General features: G+C 49.7%; 5 protein-coding genes across 5 annotated transcripts; 2 read left to right on the forward strand and 3 right to left on the reverse strand.

Moving 5' to 3' along the window:
- Positions 1-15: 15 nt before the first annotated feature.
- On the reverse strand, positions 16-2,200 carry L228DRAFT_136258 (DUF300-domain-containing protein). The gene is made up of 6 exons (XM_018329138.1): positions 2,026-2,200; positions 1,822-1,969; positions 1,472-1,769; positions 1,287-1,412; positions 1,060-1,209; positions 16-998 (listed from the first exon to the last, which is right to left on the reverse strand). The coding sequence occupies exons 1-6, from the start codon at positions 2,060-2,062 to the stop codon at positions 153-155; spliced, it is 1,605 nt and encodes a 534-aa protein (XP_018188359.1). The 5' UTR covers positions 2,063-2,200; the 3' UTR covers positions 16-152.
- Positions 2,201-3,864: 1,664 nt separating this feature from the next.
- Positions 3,865-5,634, forward strand: L228DRAFT_230017 (zinc finger protein gcs1). Its single transcript, XM_018330523.1, has 4 exons — positions 3,865-4,080; positions 4,166-4,234; positions 4,295-5,020; positions 5,107-5,634. The coding sequence occupies exons 1-4, from the start codon at positions 4,048-4,050 to the stop codon at positions 5,467-5,469; spliced, it is 1,191 nt and encodes a 396-aa protein (XP_018188360.1). The 5' UTR covers positions 3,865-4,047; the 3' UTR covers positions 5,470-5,634.
- Positions 5,635-7,062: 1,428 nt separating this feature from the next.
- On the reverse strand, positions 7,063-8,752 carry L228DRAFT_238712 (hypothetical protein; the record flags this gene model as incomplete). The annotated part of the gene is made up of 3 exons (XM_018331070.1): positions 7,063-7,958; positions 7,996-8,540; positions 8,640-8,752. The coding sequence occupies 3 exons, from the start codon at positions 8,750-8,752 to the stop codon at positions 7,063-7,065; spliced, it is 1,554 nt and encodes a 517-aa protein (XP_018188361.1).
- Positions 8,753-9,206: 454 nt separating this feature from the next.
- L228DRAFT_247192 (NAD(P)-binding protein) lies at positions 9,207-10,737 on the reverse strand. Its single transcript, XM_018332586.1, has 4 exons — positions 10,560-10,737; positions 10,282-10,487; positions 9,675-10,216; positions 9,207-9,626 (listed from the first exon to the last, which is right to left on the reverse strand). Exons 1-4 carry the CDS (start codon positions 10,577-10,579, stop codon positions 9,342-9,344), a joined length of 1,053 nt encoding a protein of 350 aa, XP_018188362.1. The 5' UTR covers positions 10,580-10,737; the 3' UTR covers positions 9,207-9,341.
- Positions 10,738-11,580: 843 nt separating this feature from the next.
- L228DRAFT_268188 (hypothetical protein) lies at positions 11,581-19,177 on the forward strand (the record flags this gene model as incomplete). Its single annotated transcript, XM_018335090.1, has 2 exons — positions 11,581-16,610; positions 16,672-19,177. 2 exons carry the CDS (start codon positions 11,581-11,583, stop codon positions 19,175-19,177), a joined length of 7,536 nt encoding a protein of 2,511 aa, XP_018188363.1.
- Between the last annotated feature and the right edge of the window lie 162 nt (positions 19,178-19,339).

The following is a 19,339-nucleotide window of genomic DNA, read 5'->3' on the forward strand; positions in this document are numbered from 1 at the left end:
GCCCTGGCGATGCTTCATGTCTGAGGCTCCAAGGCTTGGCTGCGCGGCAGAATTTGACTGGATAAAAGAAAAGCCCTCCGGGAATATTCATCCAATATCATCAAGCATCATTAATAAAAAAAAGAAGAAAAAAAATACTTTATTGTAGCCCCCTAACGTGGTGTTCGGTCCTGGCCGCTCTGTTGGTGAAATGATCCGTCAAAGCCAGAATCTACGCCACCACCATATGGAGTGGAGGCGCCTTGGTAATACACATTCTCATGTGCAGATGGCAGAGGCATTGCATCATTCTTTGGGTATGGCAGATGCGACGAAACGTCTTCGAATGGTCGAGAATATGATGTTGTGGGGGGCGCGTTGACAGACGATGTGGAATAATCCGGGTACTCGGTCCATCGCTGAGAGGCTCCAACGGCACCGACGTCTCCATGAACGTCACTTGCGACCGTAGGACTGTGCGCGATCGGTCGTCCAGCTATGTATGGTCCAGATATAGGATTTGGACCCGGTTGTGAAAGAAGCTGAACGTCTTCGTCTCCGTCATCTTCGGGTTGATATCTTCCTGGCATTGATCCGCCGGCATAGCTTTGCCCTGGCTGCAATGCGCCATCAGATCCGCTCCCAACCTTATGAGCATTGGCTCCATATGAGGGGTCTAAGAATCTTCGTTTTCGGCCGACGAACACCCATCGCACACCACGGCTGAAGGCCTTGACCAAGTCCCAAGGGTTGAAGGCATCAACAATTGCCAAAATTCCTAGAATGCCGCCCTTCTTCTGTGGCCGCTCGCCACTAAATCCGGCGCCGGGGGCCAGCTCTGCAATTGAATTCCTTGACGACGAGTAATGTTTCCACGTAAAAGCATAGACATGCATGACGGAGAATATAGCCATCTCAATGCACAAAAGGAGCGATTGCATGCCAATATTGATGTCGGGTAACGATAGCCGCTTTGTGGGCTTGATTGCACCACTCGAAACAAGGAATGATATCAAAATCTATTTCCAATGTCAACACAGGGCTTGAATTCTCAGAAGTCAACACGACGCGGTAACTTACCGACTGCCAGAAAGAAAAGAATATGACCAGTTTGATACACAGGATTTTGAAGAAAGGGCGGTGCTCCGCAATCTCTCCTTTGATCTCAAAATAGAATTGAATCAACGCATACATAGCAATGGAGACAGCAGTTGATTCAAAGACCATTACCTAAGTAAAATTGTAAGCAATTGAGTTCCAATCAAGTCTGTCTCTTTTATTGATGGGCTGGCCGCTGGCCAACTTACCCAAATGTGAGCAAAGGCAGGGTTAAGTGACGATTCACAATACCGTCCCATTGATTGGGTGATGACTGAAAGAATGGTGAAGATGACGCGGATTGCGCAGTACTGAAATATTGATATCCATATGATCTTTTCAATAGTGTTACCTCCAGTTTTGGAAATTTCCAGAGAGTATTATGCAGACCTACATTGAACCATGTGAGGCCACTGCGAGGGGTCCTCCAAATGCCGCGATCACCGCCACAACACTTTTTTAGCCAGGTCAATGGCCAAATCCAAGGTTTTGGTTTTAATCCACGAAACCATTCTTTTTGCGAATGTAGATCTTCGGCGATGTAATGGCACATTAGGGTGAAGAAGCTCGCAATGGCAAACGCCTCGTAGCAATCTCGGATAACTTCAAAATAAACGGCATGACGGTAGAAGTAATACGACAGAAAAGAAACGGTGGAATAGACGGGTATCATAAAAAGGATTCGGATAATGCTGTTTTTAGAAGGTCAGCGCGTTCCAAGGTAGATTCAGGAAGTGAACTCACTGCCTCTGTTCATATGGGCGCAAATAATTGGTGGCATGTTTGAAGATGAGATAGAATGATACTATGACAGAGATGAGAGCGAAGATGGCTGAGAGTATCAAGCCGAAATGGTGAAAAGTCAGGGAATGCCAGACAGGTTCTTCGACAACTAAGGAGATGTTAGCCCAGGCTAGTCTTGCAAGGTGCCGTATAATGTGATCTTACTCCTCTCGTCCTCGAGCGTGGTATTGCAGACTGGCATCCTGGCCCAAGCAGCCGGTCAGTCCGTCGCCAGGCTTTTGATTAGCAATTTCTCAAGGCCAGGTAACCTCCCAAAACAAGACCACCAACGTCGCCGCAGGTTCTCGGAGGTCTGAACAGTCGAGACGTCGCTACAGACCACACCCTCAGCGACCAGACAGCGAGAGAGCGACTAATATGCACGATATACAGAAGAGGGTTCAAGAGTCCTTTGGTCGAACATGAGCTGGGGGTTTTGAGGAGGAAGATGGGTTTGCAATGCTCGGCAGGTGCGATGGATGGGCTCAATACCTGTAGTGAGGCTGATTAAGCTCGAAACAGTTGTAATTTCAGCTTCGCCCCAGATATGCGCCCGGGCCAAATTTCAGATAGATAAAAACGGGTACAAAGATTTTGTGGCAGTGCATCAAGGTCCACACAAGTACAATTTAAGCTTCGATATAGCCGCAAATTACGTTAATAGCTAGTTTGGCTGCCGACCTGCCTTTCATTATTCAGGTCTCCGCGCACACTTCTCGGATACTTTGGGCCGGGGAGGGACAAATCAAAGGCAACGAAGGGCCCTTTCGGGCGTCATTATTCTCAGACTCGCAGGGGTGCGTTGGCTGGTTTACCATCACCGCTGGTTACAAGTACAAGTACAGAAGAAAACTTACAAGTTCCGACTCGTATAAGAGCCAACAACAGGGCAACATGGGTACTCGTATTGAATACCTTGAAAGAAAAGGTGGCTGGAGCCTGGCGGGAGACGCCCCTTGGCTCACAATCCTTCTTAGCCGCCGGATAAAACTAAGTTAGCCCCCAGCAAGACGTATCCACGCGCCAAGGCAGTCAAGAGGCCACAGCGAATCAGGTAACCCGTTGGCGCAAAAGATCTTCGCCTAGCTCTGACTGGGTCACCCGAAGGCGTCGTAAGGCAATTCGTAACCATGTCCGAAGATGACTTTTCAGCCAAACCACATGGTCACTTGGATTCTTTTGTCACTGGTGACCTTTCTGAAAAAAAAAAGATTAAAAAAAAATTCATTTCTTGACGTTTCTCTTTCCCGTTCTTGTTTTTAATTGGCCACTTTTTAACTTACTTTCTATGCTTTTCCATCTTATCTTGATAAGATACCAGTGCTTGCAAATTCTAAAACAGACGCAGCCTAGAGCAGAAATGCTTCCAGATTCCATACAAAATTGTCCATCTAAAGTCAGGCTACCTGGAGAAACAAATCATCACCCGGCTCAGATACCTTTTCTTTGAACTATCAAGCTGGTCGTGGTTCGATGCTGGCTTTTATTCACGCATCAGCTACGCGTTGCTACATTGATCATCAAATTCTCATGATATAATAATATGTGGATAAATATAGGTAAGAAGTAAACCCGTCAGATTCAATTAGAACCTGCAGCGACCCTTGAAGTAAATGTAATTTGGGATCTTCTTAAGATTAAAGTCGTTTTTGGTTTTGCGTCAACCCATAACGTATAGAAATTTCAAGGACACCTAGAAAATAAGATAAAAAAAGAAAATGATAAGATCCGAAGCTCATTACAATTTATGTTCATTCGACTATATATGGAACTATCCAGTATATCCTCTGAAGGTGCATCATGAATACGAGAATTTGTTTTAATGCGATTTATTCCGTCTTCATTAATATTACTGTGATGGCTAACTTATAGCGACGAGGAATTGAAAATGCACATATGGACAGAAAACATACGGTGATCAGCAACTTCCAATAACGCAGGATCAGGACCCTCCGAATGACGTCCGATAATTCCAGCGCCCAGTTTATGTTACCCCTTGAGCTCCATACCCAGCATTTTGCATGTGAGATCGCCGCCGCATGAATATTTGAAAAGGTCGAATGATTCTACTATAACTGCATACATTATCTGCGCATCGACTCAAGTAGATTGGACCCCCCAATCTTTGCTCTTTCTCTGCTGTCGCAACAAACTCCCTGTTGACTGGTTATTCGCTCGCCTCACAAGATGTGGGAGGTCGACCCGGAAACTAAGAGCAAGGTACGGACTTGAAGCGCATCTTGACGACAGCTATGGCGTCAAATGTCGAATCGGAGTACAAAGCTAACCAATAGTCTGTTCCCAGCTCTTAGAATTGCAAAAGCGCGATGACAACAGCCGCTGCTGCGATTGCGATGCGCCCTCACCCCAATGGGTACGTTCCCATTGCAACGTTAAGGCAATTCAATAATCTAACTTGATACCCCGAAACAAGGCTTCACCCAAATTTGGGATATTCATTTGTCTCACTTGCGCTGGCACCCATCGTGGTCTCGGTGTGCACATCTCCTTTGTACGGAGCGTGAGCATGGACGCATTCAAAGTCTCGGAAGTCACTCGCATGCAGAAAGGAGGCAACAAGCCATGGAAGGAGTTTTTTGACGCGCACGAGCTCACTAAGCTAGACGGGCGCAGCTTCGAGGAATGCACAATAGCAGAAAGATATTCAGGCGATGTTGGCGAAGAATATAAAGAACGTCTTTCAGCCAAAGCAGAGGGTCGAGAATATGTGCCCCAGGAGAAGAAGCCTGCTAGATCGGGCACTGCATCAGCGACAAACACTGGTCCTCGCGGCTCGAGAGCACCTTCGACGGCGGGCTCACGGACGGGCACCCCAGTCGGCCGTACTGGCCACTCTTCTTCTCCGGCTCCCTCAATGGGATCAAGGAAAGCCCAAAACGAGTCATACTTCGCGAAGCTTGGTGATGCTAATGCAGCTCGTTCTGCCGATCTACCTCCGTCACAAGGCGGGCGATTCACTGGGTTTGGAAGTGCGCCCAGAGAACCGGCAACTAGTTCCAGTTCCGCATTACCGGGAGTTGATGATTTTCAACGAGACCCTATGGCAGCGTTGACCAAGGGATTTGGATGGTTCACATCAACAGTAGGCAAGAGCGCCAAGACCGTGAATGACGGTTGGATCCAGCCCACTGCCCAGAAGGTATGAGCAACGTTTATTGTTTCTCAATTCGCACATTTATCAAAGCTGATGTTGATGCTAACCTTTTTTTTTTTTTTTGGAAACAGCTCGCGGAAGGAGATCTTGCCGCAAAGGCGCGCCTGCAGGCTATGCAGCTAGGAAAGAACATTCAAGCCGGAGGCGCGTATACTGCAGATTCATTCAACCGCTTCGTTGAAGGCCCACCCGCCTCTTCTCGTGATCCGGACAATTTTGATGAAAGCAAGCGAGACTTTTGGGACAATTTTGGCGGAGGAGCCAGTCAATCTTCAAGACCAAGCGCAATCGGTACTACCGCGATGCGCGGTGGCGGAGGAAATTCCGTATCTTCGGCTTCAGGAAGTACAGGCTTCGGAAATACCGGCTCTTCGTCAGGTGCTAGCGCGACAAAGTCAAAGTCAAAGGAAGAAGGATGGGACGATGAATGGTAGACAGGCGATATATCTAGCCGATATAGATTATATGGAAGCCCACAGTCAAGATTAAAAGGCAAAACCTGCGTATGTTTTGGACAATGCGCATGATATAAAATTAGAAAGTTGGAAGATATATGATGGGACATGCCTTAGTCATAGCGGAGAGTTGAATAATACCACATTTTTAATGTTTCGCGATATCTTGAACAGGAACAACAGAGTGAGTTCTTGACTGGAACCGACGGGCCATTAAGCATGGTATAATATTCAAACTTTTAGGCGGCATAAGATTTATGAGTTTCATGGAGGTATCCACATATGATGGTATCGCTTTTCTAAGTATCTCTTCTTACATGTCCAGCCCTTCACCAAGTGATAGTCATTGAAGAAACCGGGACGTGACGTCTTCGCGAAATAATAGATTGATGCTAACTAGATGTGCAGTGCTATATGCGAGCAGCGCACCGACCTCCTAGTTGACCGAGGCAACGTTGGAGGAAAACAATAGTAAAGATAAGCAAATCATTAGGGCAGGGGAAGGTAAATTTTTTTTTCTTTGAGGAATTTGTTGATATATTCGTGGCTGAGGAAAACGTAAAAAAACCCATATAAACCGAAGCTCAGATCTGGTATCCTATATGGGATGCCATACCTTCGCAGTAATAAATGTCGCATGTTGTAGTGGAGAGGCGCTAAGATCCTAAGGGACCTTTTCGCTCTCCGTAACCCCTTCGCTACGGTATTCGAGAAACTCGCTTTCCGCAACCATTGTATCAAACCATCGAAATGAGCTGTGTAACCTGGAGATCACCGACAACAGGTGATCCCAACCAGTGACACTCTCAAGAGATCCATCACCATATCTCTTCCATATAAAGTTATTTTTTGCTGATTAGCATCTTCTCACGCCGACTTTAAATCAGCCATTCTGTGAACCGTCCCGTCTTGTTGCTGAAGTGCAAATAACCACCGACCGCTGCATCATATCAGGGTTGTTGCAGAATGTTGGACTGGCCTGCAGCATGATCACCTCAGGTCCTTAAGACTCAAACTGACAAGTTAAGCAGAATCATAAAACAAGTGACAAACAGGCTAAAAAGACAAACTTAATCCGAAACTCCATGATAACCGCCCCTGCTCTAGCTCCTTTATGGAGACTAGACGTCCATGAATGGAGAAACATATACGACGAAAAACAAATACAAAGAAGACCTCAGAGCAGAAACATTACGAGCCAGTATATTGGGCTCCTGGACTTTTTTTTCTTAATTTATCATTTTACTGTTTTTTTTTCTTTCTTATTTTTATATCAATGATGTGTTGCGTGACAGACGAAGCCGTGAATATAGATATAGGTATACCTGCGAGTTGATTGGTATATAATATACCACACCCTCTCGCTGGTGCCTGATATCCAAATCCACCAAAACTTCTTCCGAACATATTAAAAGACCCTCCGTTGGGAGGGCTGCGAGAAAGTGATCTTCAATTTTGCTTTGCAAATGCGTCGCACGCGTGAGCCACTTGCAAAGCTGTATATTGCATTCAGGGAGCGGCCGCGGTCGTTGGGATTCTAAAGCTTCGCGCTTGGGATTGCAAGTGCTCTGCTCAAGGATTCGTTTTTTGTACCGACGCCTCCTTCAAACAGTTATCGAATCCCAACTCCGAAAGCGCTTTATCGCTGTCTGACTTAACCGCTTTGATCAATCCGATTATATTGTCGCACTCGTTGAGTTCCGCGAGAGTGGTGCACATATGGCGGTCCAACGCTTTGCCTTCTGCCCTAAGCCTTGGGGAGCTTTGGTCAGAGAGAACGGAGGCCGCTCTCATTGAGAAAACAATTTGATCGGTAATATTTTTGCGGAGTTGATGGAGTTTAAGGATAGAGTATTCGACTAATTTGTGCTGCGTTTCCACAACGTAAGCAAATTTGTCCATGTCTTTGACAATGCCGACCACCTCCTCAGGCGTCCAGACTTCAGTCGGACTAGTGAATTGCGGCTGACTCTCTTCAGTGGTCATTTGAGCGGAAATAAACGCGGCGTTTCGATGATTCGTTGCAATTGGAGCCGAATTTTCGCTCATCAGTCTACCTGCGTGACTACTGTTTGAATCTTCGGCAGTGAAAGCATCAACAGAGTTGAAATAATCTCTGAAAAAATGCTGATCTTTAACCATCTCTGAAGGAGTGATTGATGCCGCTGGAGAAGCGGTGGCACTGCGTGCTGGGGCATTCCAGCTGCCCATCATCACTGGGGCTTGATTGTCAACTTTAGGATCAAGACGAGGCTCCTCGGCATAGCCAGCTTGTCGATTCTCAGTACGAGTCTTTTCAAAAGACGTCATCCGGTTTGCAGTAGAAGGTCGTTGAGTCTCGCGGGCCTTGCCCTTCTCAACAACTTGCTTGGCAGGTTTCTTTGCCTCGCGGATTTCTAGGGCAAGCTCGGCATTACGACCAGCAATGGCAGGCTCTGGGTCCGTTGTCAGCCTGTTTTTGCTAAAGGCTGATTGTCAAGCATAGATTAAGGAAATGAGACTTACGACCACGTTCCATCCTGATTGGAGCGCTAGAGTACTCTCCAGTGTCCCAGTGAGCATAGCCACAATCGTCATCGGACTTATTGCAATGACCGTACTCAATCCAATAGTAACAGGTCAATGGCTTGCTAAAATGCTTCGGCAATCTGGGACCGGTGGGAGGCGAGAAAGATTTACCGCGAGTTGCTCCCATATTTGGGGCAGGAGCCTGGCTTTCTTCGTTCGTAAGATTGCTGGGAAACTTTCTGAGCGTTTGGGCAGAGCTGAAATTTGAAGCGTTGGCAGAACTTTCTCCCTGCCCAGATACCTGGCGATGTCCCCCAGCCTTCTTTTCAAGCGACTGAATGGGAGGATTTGCGATGGAATCTGTCCAGAAGTGAGAGAATTGGCATTCATTGTCTGGCCGACGGCAAGAGCCAAACTTGGCAAAGTAGAAGCACGTCTTCTTCTTTGATTTAGCACCTGCGGACTCCGTTTGCATCTGCATGGCAGGCGGTGTGCGTCTCGCGTCTGCAAGTGATTCCATTTGAGCATTAGCTCTGCCGTTCCTGCATCTCGCGTTAGTTTGTCTTCAGATCAACCCGTCAAGGCAAAGGGCTGTGAGGGTGCGTTGTTCCGAGCCCCTCGCTCTCCTCGCAGTTTCTCACCTCCAGTTCTCAGAATGGATCGTGGAACTTCCAAGTTTGGCGTGATGTTTACGAGCAGGGGGTTCGAATTTGGAGCTGAATGATTCAGCAGGTTTGCGAGTGAGGTTTGACATGATTTACTGTCAGTTTGGGGTTGTCGAAGATATGGAATGGTGATGGATGAAGAGGTTGAAGTGAGAGAAGAAGAGGTGAAAGTGAGAGTGGAAGAAGGCGGAATGAGGAAGATTGAGCTGAGCGTGAATATCGAAACTGGCGTCAACACAAACATGACAAAATACCAGCCCCCTCAAACCTTCACTGGAGCTTTTGGCCAATTTTCTGGACTTTGCTTGTTCCTCAACCCGAACACGAGTAAACAACCCAGGATCCACTCACAACGCTGCCAGATGTGACTTTGAGTGTATATTTTCTCGAGCAAGATGCCTTGGTCAATATAGGCCTGTATCGTTGCAAGAGTATTTGTGATTTTTACCTACGTATGTTTCTTTAGGTTTGCTCATAATTCACGTGGTTCTGGATCCACACAGCTTCAATTACTCTTAAAACCGAGCTACAGGCCATGGACAAGTCCACCACCGGAGAAAGGAAACGGTAACAAATTGAAGCATAATAATCTCTAGCGGAAGGTCACTTGGTGCTATCTTTAGTCTAATCTACCTTCAAACACATTATGGCAGACCCGAAGAGCGCACATACAATCATTTAGCCTGATACCTTTGCTGCATGACCCTGGATTAAGCCTTGCAATTTAGCTTCACTTTCCACGACTTCGGGTAATTCTTTCTCCAAGCTCCTTTCCTTGGGTGACCACCCTAGAAGCTCTCTTGCTCTTCTGGCTTTGCCCCGAGAATTAGAGCCCCAAAGGATAGCTCCAAAGGGGTGTATAGCATTCGCTTCTTCCGTAGAGAGCTGTTCTACCTTGTCTGACGTAACAAGTCCCTTCTTATAAGCAATTGATGCGATCTTGTCTGAGATTTCCTTCCATGTCTAAATCCAGTCAGACGAGCGTGTCTTGAGAGAACGGTCATGACTTACATGCTCTCCATTCTCTGCAAAGTAATAGGCCTCCTTTCCCCATGGCACATTATCTGTTCGTTGAATGGCTGCGTCAAACAATTCAGAATAGACATTACTCAAGTCATACACATGGACATTGTTCCACACGGCAGTTCCGGGTCCGACCTGGAAGACTTGCTTTCTCTTGAGACTATTCTCGGTCAACCAATAGACCTGAATGCTTCGCTGATTTCCTGGGCCTCTCCCTTGACCGTAAATGGTGGGAGGGCACACAATGGCTGTCTTGACTCTGTCTGCGTCCACCGTGCCCGCTTCCAGGACGACCTTGTCCACATCCCGATGCGGCGCAAAGTCCGGAAGCGAGGTAATCTCACCAACTTTGTCCAAGTCGTCGTAGACCTTTACTGATTCCTCGCCGAAAATTTGCCGTTCCACATCGGCGTATGCAAGAACAGCTGAGCCGGACGTATGGATCCAATAAGCTGGTCGATCCGGGGTATGGGCCGCCAAACCCTTCGCAATGGCATGAGCAGCACCCAAGTGATCGGCGTCTGCCCAGTCTACATAAGAGGAAGTAAGCAAAAGCAAAACCACAGTAAGCCATCTAGAACCACTCATATCATACCGAGGACAATGTCAGCTCTTTCCGCCTCCTCCTCTAGCAACTTTGAATCGTCCAACGTTCCATAGACTAGCTTCACTTGCGGATACTGGGATGCTAATGCGGCGCCTCGGTCGCTATTGCGCACAAGACAGGTATACTCAAAGTCCGGATGAGCTTTAGCTATGACAGAGAACGCGTCTCCACCGATATAGCCCGTCACACCGGTGCTGGATGCTCAAGCCGTCAATTGCCTTACAACGCTAAATTGACGTCATTTGAAGCGGGGTGAAGGCACGTACGCAAAGACTTTAATCACCATTTTGTTGGCTGTTCAACAATAGAACGTACGGGAATCTGTGGGTCTGATATGAGTAGAAGCGCACTTCAGCTTATTTTTTTTCTCCCTTTTTTGTTGATACTGTCAAAGGACTCTACTAGGTAGTTTGCCAACCCCAATGTTGAGTAGAACGACCACTACCCCACATTCTGGCAAGGGCGCTTTATTGGAGAGCTCGGATGAAACCCGACCTAAACCCACATGGGGAAAATCAGCCGCCCTCGTCTAGTTGTCTCCTGCACGTAAGAATCAACCTTAATTTGGGTTTATCCGACGGCTTGATGACATGTGCATCTTTATTGGGCATCAACAAGTCGAGCTGAATATTACTGTTGAACACTCGAATTCCTCTTTCCAAGCCCTCCAGCAAATGAGAAGAATAATATGTGAGATCAGGTGAATCACATTGAGAGTATACAAAGAAATAATCGTGGGTGAAAGCACCCAAGAAATTTGTAGGCTATGTTCAATTTTTAATACAAGTAATGCAAAGAATAAGACTAATTATATCACTGAACCAGTTTCTCTCTACCAGGTCACCTTATAATGCTCTTCCTTGACAATTTCCTTTTGTACTTTGTTGTCAACGGCAGTTGTCCAAAATGGGACGGTGCGAACCTGACGTCTTATGTAATCAAGAGTCGCTTACGGCACCAAGCAGATCAATCGGCGGCTTGAGCTTTGACAGATTATCGCAGTAAAGTTGCTTGGGCATCACGAATCCTCAGTTGTCTCTGGTTAAATTCATCTCTTCCACGACAACCGTCCCTTATCCCACGCGATACATCGTGAATTCTTATTTGGAATTATTTGAGGCTGGGATATTCTGAATTTAACATTGAACCTAATTCCGAAACTCAGGGTTACACGGGATCTGATTTCCGCATTAGTTCTCACTACACTCTTTTCATGCGTTCCGATTAATATCTTCTTCTCTGCCAGCACAGAGGGCCTCTGTGTGGTCGAGTCCGAGAGACGGAGTCATGGGAGGTCCTGGAGGGAAGCGCAAGCGGGGTGAGCGAACCTACTCTCAGGACAGCAACGATGGATCTCGACCGTCGCCGCATCGTCCGGGAAACTTGAATCTCGCCCAACAAAACCAAGCCCATCAAGGTCATCAACAACAATATGAACATCGTGGCCGAGGTGGTCGACGCTACAGCCGTGGAGGTCGAGGTGGTGGCATGCAGCAGAGGAGTCCGTCGAATGGCGCGCAATCCAATTTTACTTCACCTCGAAACACCAACGCTCTGTCCCCGCCAGCACCACCATCGCAGCTTAGAGAGAGTGTGAGACGCGCTCAAACACCGCCAGCACAACCGTCAACACAACCGTCAACACAACCGTCAGCACCATCAGCACCGGCGCCCCGACCTGACGCTCCAGCACCAGCTTCTGCGCCGATCCAGCCCGTAGCACCCGCCCCGAGCCCGCGACCACCTCAGCCACCAGTGGAGAAAAAGCCTCCTACTCCCTATAACTATGAATATTTGACAGCTGAACGGGTAGCTTCCTGGAAGGAGGCGGGTCGGAAGGATATTGTCGGCCTGGGTACGAAAGCTCGCACCGGCGAAGACCCCATTATACTCGGAGGGATCTTCCAGGAGCTGCTGAAATCCGGTTTAGATGGCAAAATTGAAGCTATTGATGCGGGAAGTGCTATCAAAGACCTTTTGGCGGGGGAGGCGTCTGCCGCCGAAGATGACGCAGCGGACGGCGAAGAGAAGTTTGACCCCCAATCGCTCTTTCTTGACTGTCTCTCTATCCTGACTGAGAACGATGTCGCGAATCCGCTCCTGCGCACAATTGTTGTGGCGACCGAGGTGTCTCCTGCATTGATGCGACAGGAACTCGAAACCCCGTTGCTCCAGTCCCTTGGAATGATCAGAGATACTTTTGGTCGAATGGGAATTCGGAAACAGACGAACCTCCTCTACCGTCAATCAAACTACAACCTTTTGCGTGAAGAATCCGAGGGATACTCGAAACTTGTGACGGAGTTGTTCACGACTAGCAGCCATGAACCTCCAACAAGTGAGGTGGTGGAGGAAACTTTTGAGAGGGTCAAAGCCTTGATTGGTGCATTCGATTTGGACGTTGGCCGAGTACTCGATATTACGTTGGACGTCTTTGCTGCAGTTCTTGTGAAGCAGTATCGCTTCTTTGTTAAATTTCTGCGAGCAAGCTCCTGGTGGCCCAAGGAGAAAATTTTTGAAGGCATCCAATCTTCTGACCAAGGCGTTGGAACTCTTCCTCTGTGGGCATTGCCTGGTTCAGCTGGTTGGACCATCGACGATGAGGAGAGGGAAAATCTTTCTCGCTTGAAAGAACAGCGGGATCATGCGTTCTGGGACCGAGTCCGTGAAGTAGGCATGGATGCTTACTTTGAACTTGGTGGTAGGAGAGTCATTGGAAAATCGGGGCTGGCCCATACGAATGATATTGCTCATCAAGCATCGGATGCCGACAAAGACATGGAATGGATCGAAACCACTGGGACTCTCCCGCCACAGGGAAACCGAGTCGCTGCTCAGCTCCTTGGCTTCAAACTACGATTTTACGCATCGCCTGCACGGGACGCCAATGATTCTTTGCCGGTAAATCTGATATACCTGGCTGCTTTGCTCATAAAAATTGGTTTCATCTCTCTTCGAGATCTCTATCCTCACTTATGGCCCGCCGACGAGGCAATGGAAGCGGTTCGGGAACAGAAAATGAAGGAGAAGGCTGAACGGGAACGCGCAAATCGACCTGGTGGAGGCGCAATGAATGCTCTGGCCATGGCTGGAGCTCTTGCCGATGACACAATATCTGTGCCATCACGACTCCGAGAGATCGACGACAATCGAGGCACACCAAACAGAAACGAAAGCGAAGCGGCGAAGACTCCTGGCAAAGAGGCAGCACAAGAGAGCACCACTGAGGAGGCTGAGAAGGAGAAGCTCCCGGAACCAGCCGATCAGAAAGTTCAGCTGTTGAAGAGTCTCTTGTGCATTGGTGCCATCCCAGAGTCTCTTTTTATGCTCGGTCGCTTCCCGTGGCTTATGGATGCGTTCCCTGATCTACCGGCTCACATCCATCGCATATTACATCACTCTTTAAGCAAGGTTTACGAGCCATTGCGGCCGTTGAGTGATCGCGAAGGCTTGCGACACTCGAAGAAGATACCAGATCCTGATCAATCTGGAGTGCCAAAAGGTCAGGTGCGATTAATAAACGCCCCTGTTCGCAAGGTCTTGCGGTGGGCTCAGATTGACCGAGACGACACGAATGAAGCAACAGATTATCGTTTCTACTGGGATGAATGGTTAGACCATGTTCCGGCCTGCCAAAATGTCGATGATGTCTTCTCACTCTGCTCAACGTTTTTGAATTACTCTGGAGTCAAGATTGGCCAGGATCCAGCGCTCTTGATGAAGCTTGCTCGCATAGGGAAGCACAGCCTCAATACGGATCCTTCGCCTGAAAACCATGCTCGGTGGATCGACCTGTCAAAGCGTCTCTTGGTACCTGCACTCAGCTTGACCAAGAACAATCCCGGTGTCGTCAACGAAGTATTTGAGCTGCTGAGGAACTTTCCCACGAGCACCCGCTACTCGATCTACGCTGAATGGTATACTGGTCAAATTTCTCGCTTGCCGGATATCAAAGTGGCGTTCGATCAGGCCAGAGCAGAGACAAAAGATGTTCTGAAGCGTATCAGCAAGACCAACGTAAAACCCATGGCCAGAGCTCTTGCCAAGGTTGCCTATGCCTCGCCTGGTGTGGTCTTCTCCGTCGCTATCAGCCAGATTGAATCGTATGATAACCTTGTCGAGGTGGTCGTTGAGTGTGCTCGTTACTTTACTTTCCTCGGATATGACGTCCTGACCTGGTCATTGATGAATTCCCTTGGAGGCAAGAATCGCAACCGCGTCCAGGCCGATGGTATGCTAGCCAGTAAATGGCTGTCAGCCTTGTCTCTGTTTTCTGGGCGCGTCTTCAAGCGCTATTCTGTCATGAATCCCACTCCGATCCTACAATATGTGACAGATCAAGTTCAAAAGGGAAACAGCACGGAACTTATTGTCCTCAAGGAGATGACGCTTGCAATGGCTGGCATTGTCGCAGACACGAACTTCAATGAAGCTCAAACACAAGCAATGGCCGGAGGTAGTCTTCTTCAATCGCTTACTCTCCTCCAATTATTAGATAAACGGCATGAGACGAAAACCACAGCTAAGAGGCTATTGAGAGCCCTGACCGAGCCAAAACTCGCTGGGCAGCTGCTCATCTCCATTGCTCAAGAGCGACAAACGTGCATTTTCAAGGTGCCGGAGCCGGACGCTCATTTGAAGCTCTTGGGTAACCTCCTCGACGAGATCCACAGAGTACTCGCACAGTACCTTGACTTTCTTCGCAGCAATTTGTCAGTCAAGGAATTTGATGGACTTGTTCCAGATGTCATCAGCCTCATCCGCGATTTTGGTCTTGACCCAGCCATAGCGTTTTGGTTTAGCAGGCCAAGCATCGTACAGGCCTTGGCCGATGACAGTCAAAGCGCAACTCCAATTGTACAGGCCTCATCGAAGCCGAGCGAGTCACCTGCAGTTGAAGCTGATGAAAATGTGAACGAGGATGGCGATGTCAGCATGAGTGACGTGAAGCCCGAAGAGGGTGAGCAGACTGAAGATGCGGATGCAGATCGCGAACAGGGTGAAGAAGTAAGGACACCTGATGTGAAGGAAGCCGAAGAGGTCACGACGAACGGAGACCTTGACATGCAAGATAATCTCCCCTCGACAGATGTGCCAACACCGGTGCCAGGTGCTGAGGCTAACAGTACCGGTGAGCCTTGGCACCCTGTTCTAAAAGATCTGGCAGAGAGAATAAAGGCAGCAATGCCAGAGGAGAACTGGGAAATCCTCAACGCAAACTTTTATATCACCTTCTGGCAATTGACCCCCCAGGACATGCTGGTTCCGACGCAAAGCTATGATGCTGAAATTACTCGTCAGCAACGCAAGCTGACATCGATTATCAACGACCGCTCAGATATGACTGTAGCAGGCCTTCAGCGAAAGGACAAGGAGAAGAAGCATCTCGATGATCTAAAGGATCGGCTTCGTGGTGAAATGAAGACGCAAGTTCAGTCTTTCTCTCAAACAAGAAGTCGACTACAAAGAGAGAAGGACCACTGGTTTCCCAATTTCTGGGGCAAATGGGATGCTCTCAATGAAGCCCTCATTCAAAACTGTTTCCTTCCTCGCCTACTTCTTTCGCCCTCTGACGCTCTATATACGTTCAAGATGCTCAAATTCCTTCACTTCTCAGGCGCCGCTAATTTCCGCACAATGGGCGTTATCGATAATATCTTCAGGGAGAAGCAGCTGACTGCACTAATGTTCATGTGCACTTCTCGAGAAGCGGAGAACCTTGGCCGATTTTTCAATGAGCTCTTTCGTGATCTCAGTCGCTGGCACGCCGACAACGCCATCTACGAAAAGGAAGCCTATGGTGTCAAGCGTGACCTCCCTGGGTACGCTAAGAGGTTAAGCAATGAAACCAAGGGCCCAGAAACATTTTTGGACTTTGAAGAATTCCGCAGACTGCTTTACAAGTGGCACAGAAGCTTCAACAATGCTCTCAAAGCATGTTTCACCGGTGGCGAATACATGCACATCCGTAACGCGATCATTGTTCTCAAGGCTGTTCATCTCTACTTCCCTGCAGTTAATTGGATTGGCCGAGACCAGCTTACGTGCGTTACGGAGCTCAGCCAGAATGAGAAGAGAGAGGACCTCAAGATTGCCGCTACATCTCTTCTTGGCAACCTGAAGCGGCGGGAAAAGCAATGGATGCTTCCTCAGGCATTCAATCTTGTAAACGCAGGCCTAGTCCGCCAACAAGCTGGCTCAGGAAACCCTAGCAGCCGTGCTGGCTCGGCGGCTCCAGGTACACCTCAACCAGAGTCCAAGCCCGGGACACCACTCGACGCAACCGCTGTAGAGTTTAGACCAAAGGAGCAAGCAAGGTATGCAACGCCGAAATCAATCGCACTACCGGTATACGACAAGAATCTAACACACATCTAGTTCAAATGGTATTCTCGCTCCCCAAGCGAGTACTGATCGAGCTGAAGTTGAGGATGGCGAAATCGAAGACGCCAAAATGAAAGATGCGTCCACCGCAAAAGCAGAGTCTAAATCAGGAGAAGGCGACAACGCGCAAGATAGGGAGGCGCAAAAGCCGGGATCCTCGACCACCCCTGTTTCGCACATGACGGAAAATGTAACGGAAAAGACTGAAGACGTTGAACCCGAGGCGTCACAACCCCCAGCTGAATCTGAGGCACCGACCTCTAAATCGCGACAAGCCCATGAGCAACCGGGGCCAAGTCCAGCACCCTCAGGACCTAGCCTCGATCCACGCCCAAATCTTCGACGAAATGCATCTAATTCTGCAATTGGACGCCCTCAGCATGCTTTGCCAGTACGACCGGAAGGCCCGCCGCCCAGATCTCATGACCGCCGAACGGGAGAGCAGTTTGGCGAACGGCGTGAAGGAAGAGATCATCGATTTGCTGAAACAGGAAGAGCAGATCGCCAGGGTGATTACCTGCATGATCGTCGACAAGGCCCGCCGGCCGTGGGCCGTGAGCGGTATATGGGTAGTGATCGGGATCGCCGAGATCTGCCTAGGGCAGAAGAACGTGAAGGCTTTGTTCGCGCGCAGGCAGAGGAACGTCCTGGCAGACCTCACAGGGATTCTCGTCCGAGGTCAAGAGAGGGAGACTGGCATGAGCGTATGCCGAGCGATAGGTCTTTTGGCCAAGGACTGCCACCCACTTCGCGAGCGTCCGATTTCCCTGCACGACCGGCTCGAGAATTGACAAACATGGGACCTCCACCGCCAGGTCCGCCTCAACATCATGAACAAGGGGGTTACCTGGCTGCGCAGCCTCATCCTGATCGGGCTGCTCTTGTCAATGGACCTCAATATCCCGAGCGGGGCGCTGCTGGTGGCGCCGATGGAGGCCGAAGGGAATCTGGGAGATATGAGAGAGACAGTCGTAGAGAGCGTAATTCGCATCCTCAATCTCCATTGCGCCCGGAGGATAATCGGTTGCTTGGGCAACAAATGCGGGAGGATGGACGTGAATACAGCAGCAACTATGGACCACGCTATGACGAGAATAGACCTCCCACAGGACCAAAGGGGGATCGGCCGCCTAGGGGCGGCATGGGTGACCGGGAAGTGCCTCCACAATCAGGGCCTCTCCCTGGTGCCATGGATCAAACTCATGGTCGCTTGAATCAAGATTACAGGCCCCCAGCCCGGCAGCAGGACCCCAACTATGGACGTCTTAACGCCGGACCAGAAATCCCGTCAGGCCCGCGCGGAAGGGGTCAAGGCAGAGGCGGAAGAAATACGAGTAATGTGCGTCAACAAGAACCACCTTTTCCTACGGGACCTCAGATGCCCTCGCCAACCATTTCTGAGCGTCAGCCGCCAAGAGGACCGTCACGCGGTGGGCCACGGACTTCGTCTGCGCAATTCGAGTACCCACCATCATCCGGCCGAGCGTCGCCGCCATCTACATCCCACGAAAACGCTCCAGACATGAGTGGAGTACACCCAGACCGGCTGCAGGCACTTCGCAAATCTCCGGATACTCCACCCTACGTCAAATCAGCCGCATTACCGCCACAGCCGGCAATGGCGGCTCCTCCCGTCCACCCAGGCCCTTCGCCTTCTGGCCCAGCACCTTCGGGTCCTCGGAACCAGTACGCTGCACCAGTTAGCCCTGGCGGGCCTGGTTCTGGTGGCAGAAACCCTCCAACTGGACCGTCATCGGGAGGCGACCGAAACCGGGGCGACAAGCGGTTCGCCGGTATTCAGAATGTCCTTCAGCAGAGTGGCCCTGAGCGCAGTGACCGTGGGCCCCCTGTTCGTGGACGAGGCGGCAGGTCTGCCAATGCAGGCGGAATGTCGTCTTTTGGCGGCAGCTCTGAGCCATCGACACCTGGCGCAGGCGGTCGCTCCGAAGGCCGACCTGATCTCTTTTCTGACCGCGTGACTATGCCGAGTGTTGCCACACCTCCAGTCGATGAACGTCCGTCAAGCCGGGCACATCGCACGCGAGGCGGAGAAGGAGACCGCCGTTCGGCTCGGACCGAGTCCAGCCGACCTAGTAGTCAAGACCGGGCCGCAGGAAGTCGACGTGATGAGGAGCGCGCTCTTAGACGAGAAGATGGGCGTGAATCCCGCGGCAGCGGACGAGATGACCGAGAGCGCAGCCGTCGATCACGCGGAGACGACGGGCCTTCGCGAGAGCGCCGGGATGGCCGCGGTCGTGACGACGCCGAGCGCAGAGGCGGAGCCAGCACAAGTGGAGGAACTGTAGGCAACACTGTCGGCGGATCAGAGGAGGGACAACGGTCTTGGGGAAGTGAAACCGGTCGTACGCGAGGCAGTGACAGGCGAGATGATCGTGATCGCGAGCGGCGAGACGGACGCAAACGCGGTCGCGGTGGTGACGATTCTGGAACTGGAGAAAGGAGCTTTGGAGATGGGAAGCGGCCTCGCCGAGCGCAATAAGCAGGGGTGACCGCCAGCAATACGGGATGAGACGCTCTTATTGCCGAGAGATCTCATTAAGTGTATGAAGGCAAGACTGGATGTACGAGAGGCGGAAGAATCAAGGAAGAAGAGAAAGCGATATAAAACTTATACTCATTGGGATACCAGATCTTGCATTCT

The sequence above is a fragment of the Xylona heveae genome, assembly GCF_001619985.1.
Source record: "Xylona heveae TC161 unplaced genomic scaffold L228scaffold_5, whole genome shotgun sequence".
Lineage (NCBI taxonomy): Eukaryota > Fungi > Ascomycota > Xylonomycetes > Xylonales > Xylonaceae > Xylona > Xylona heveae.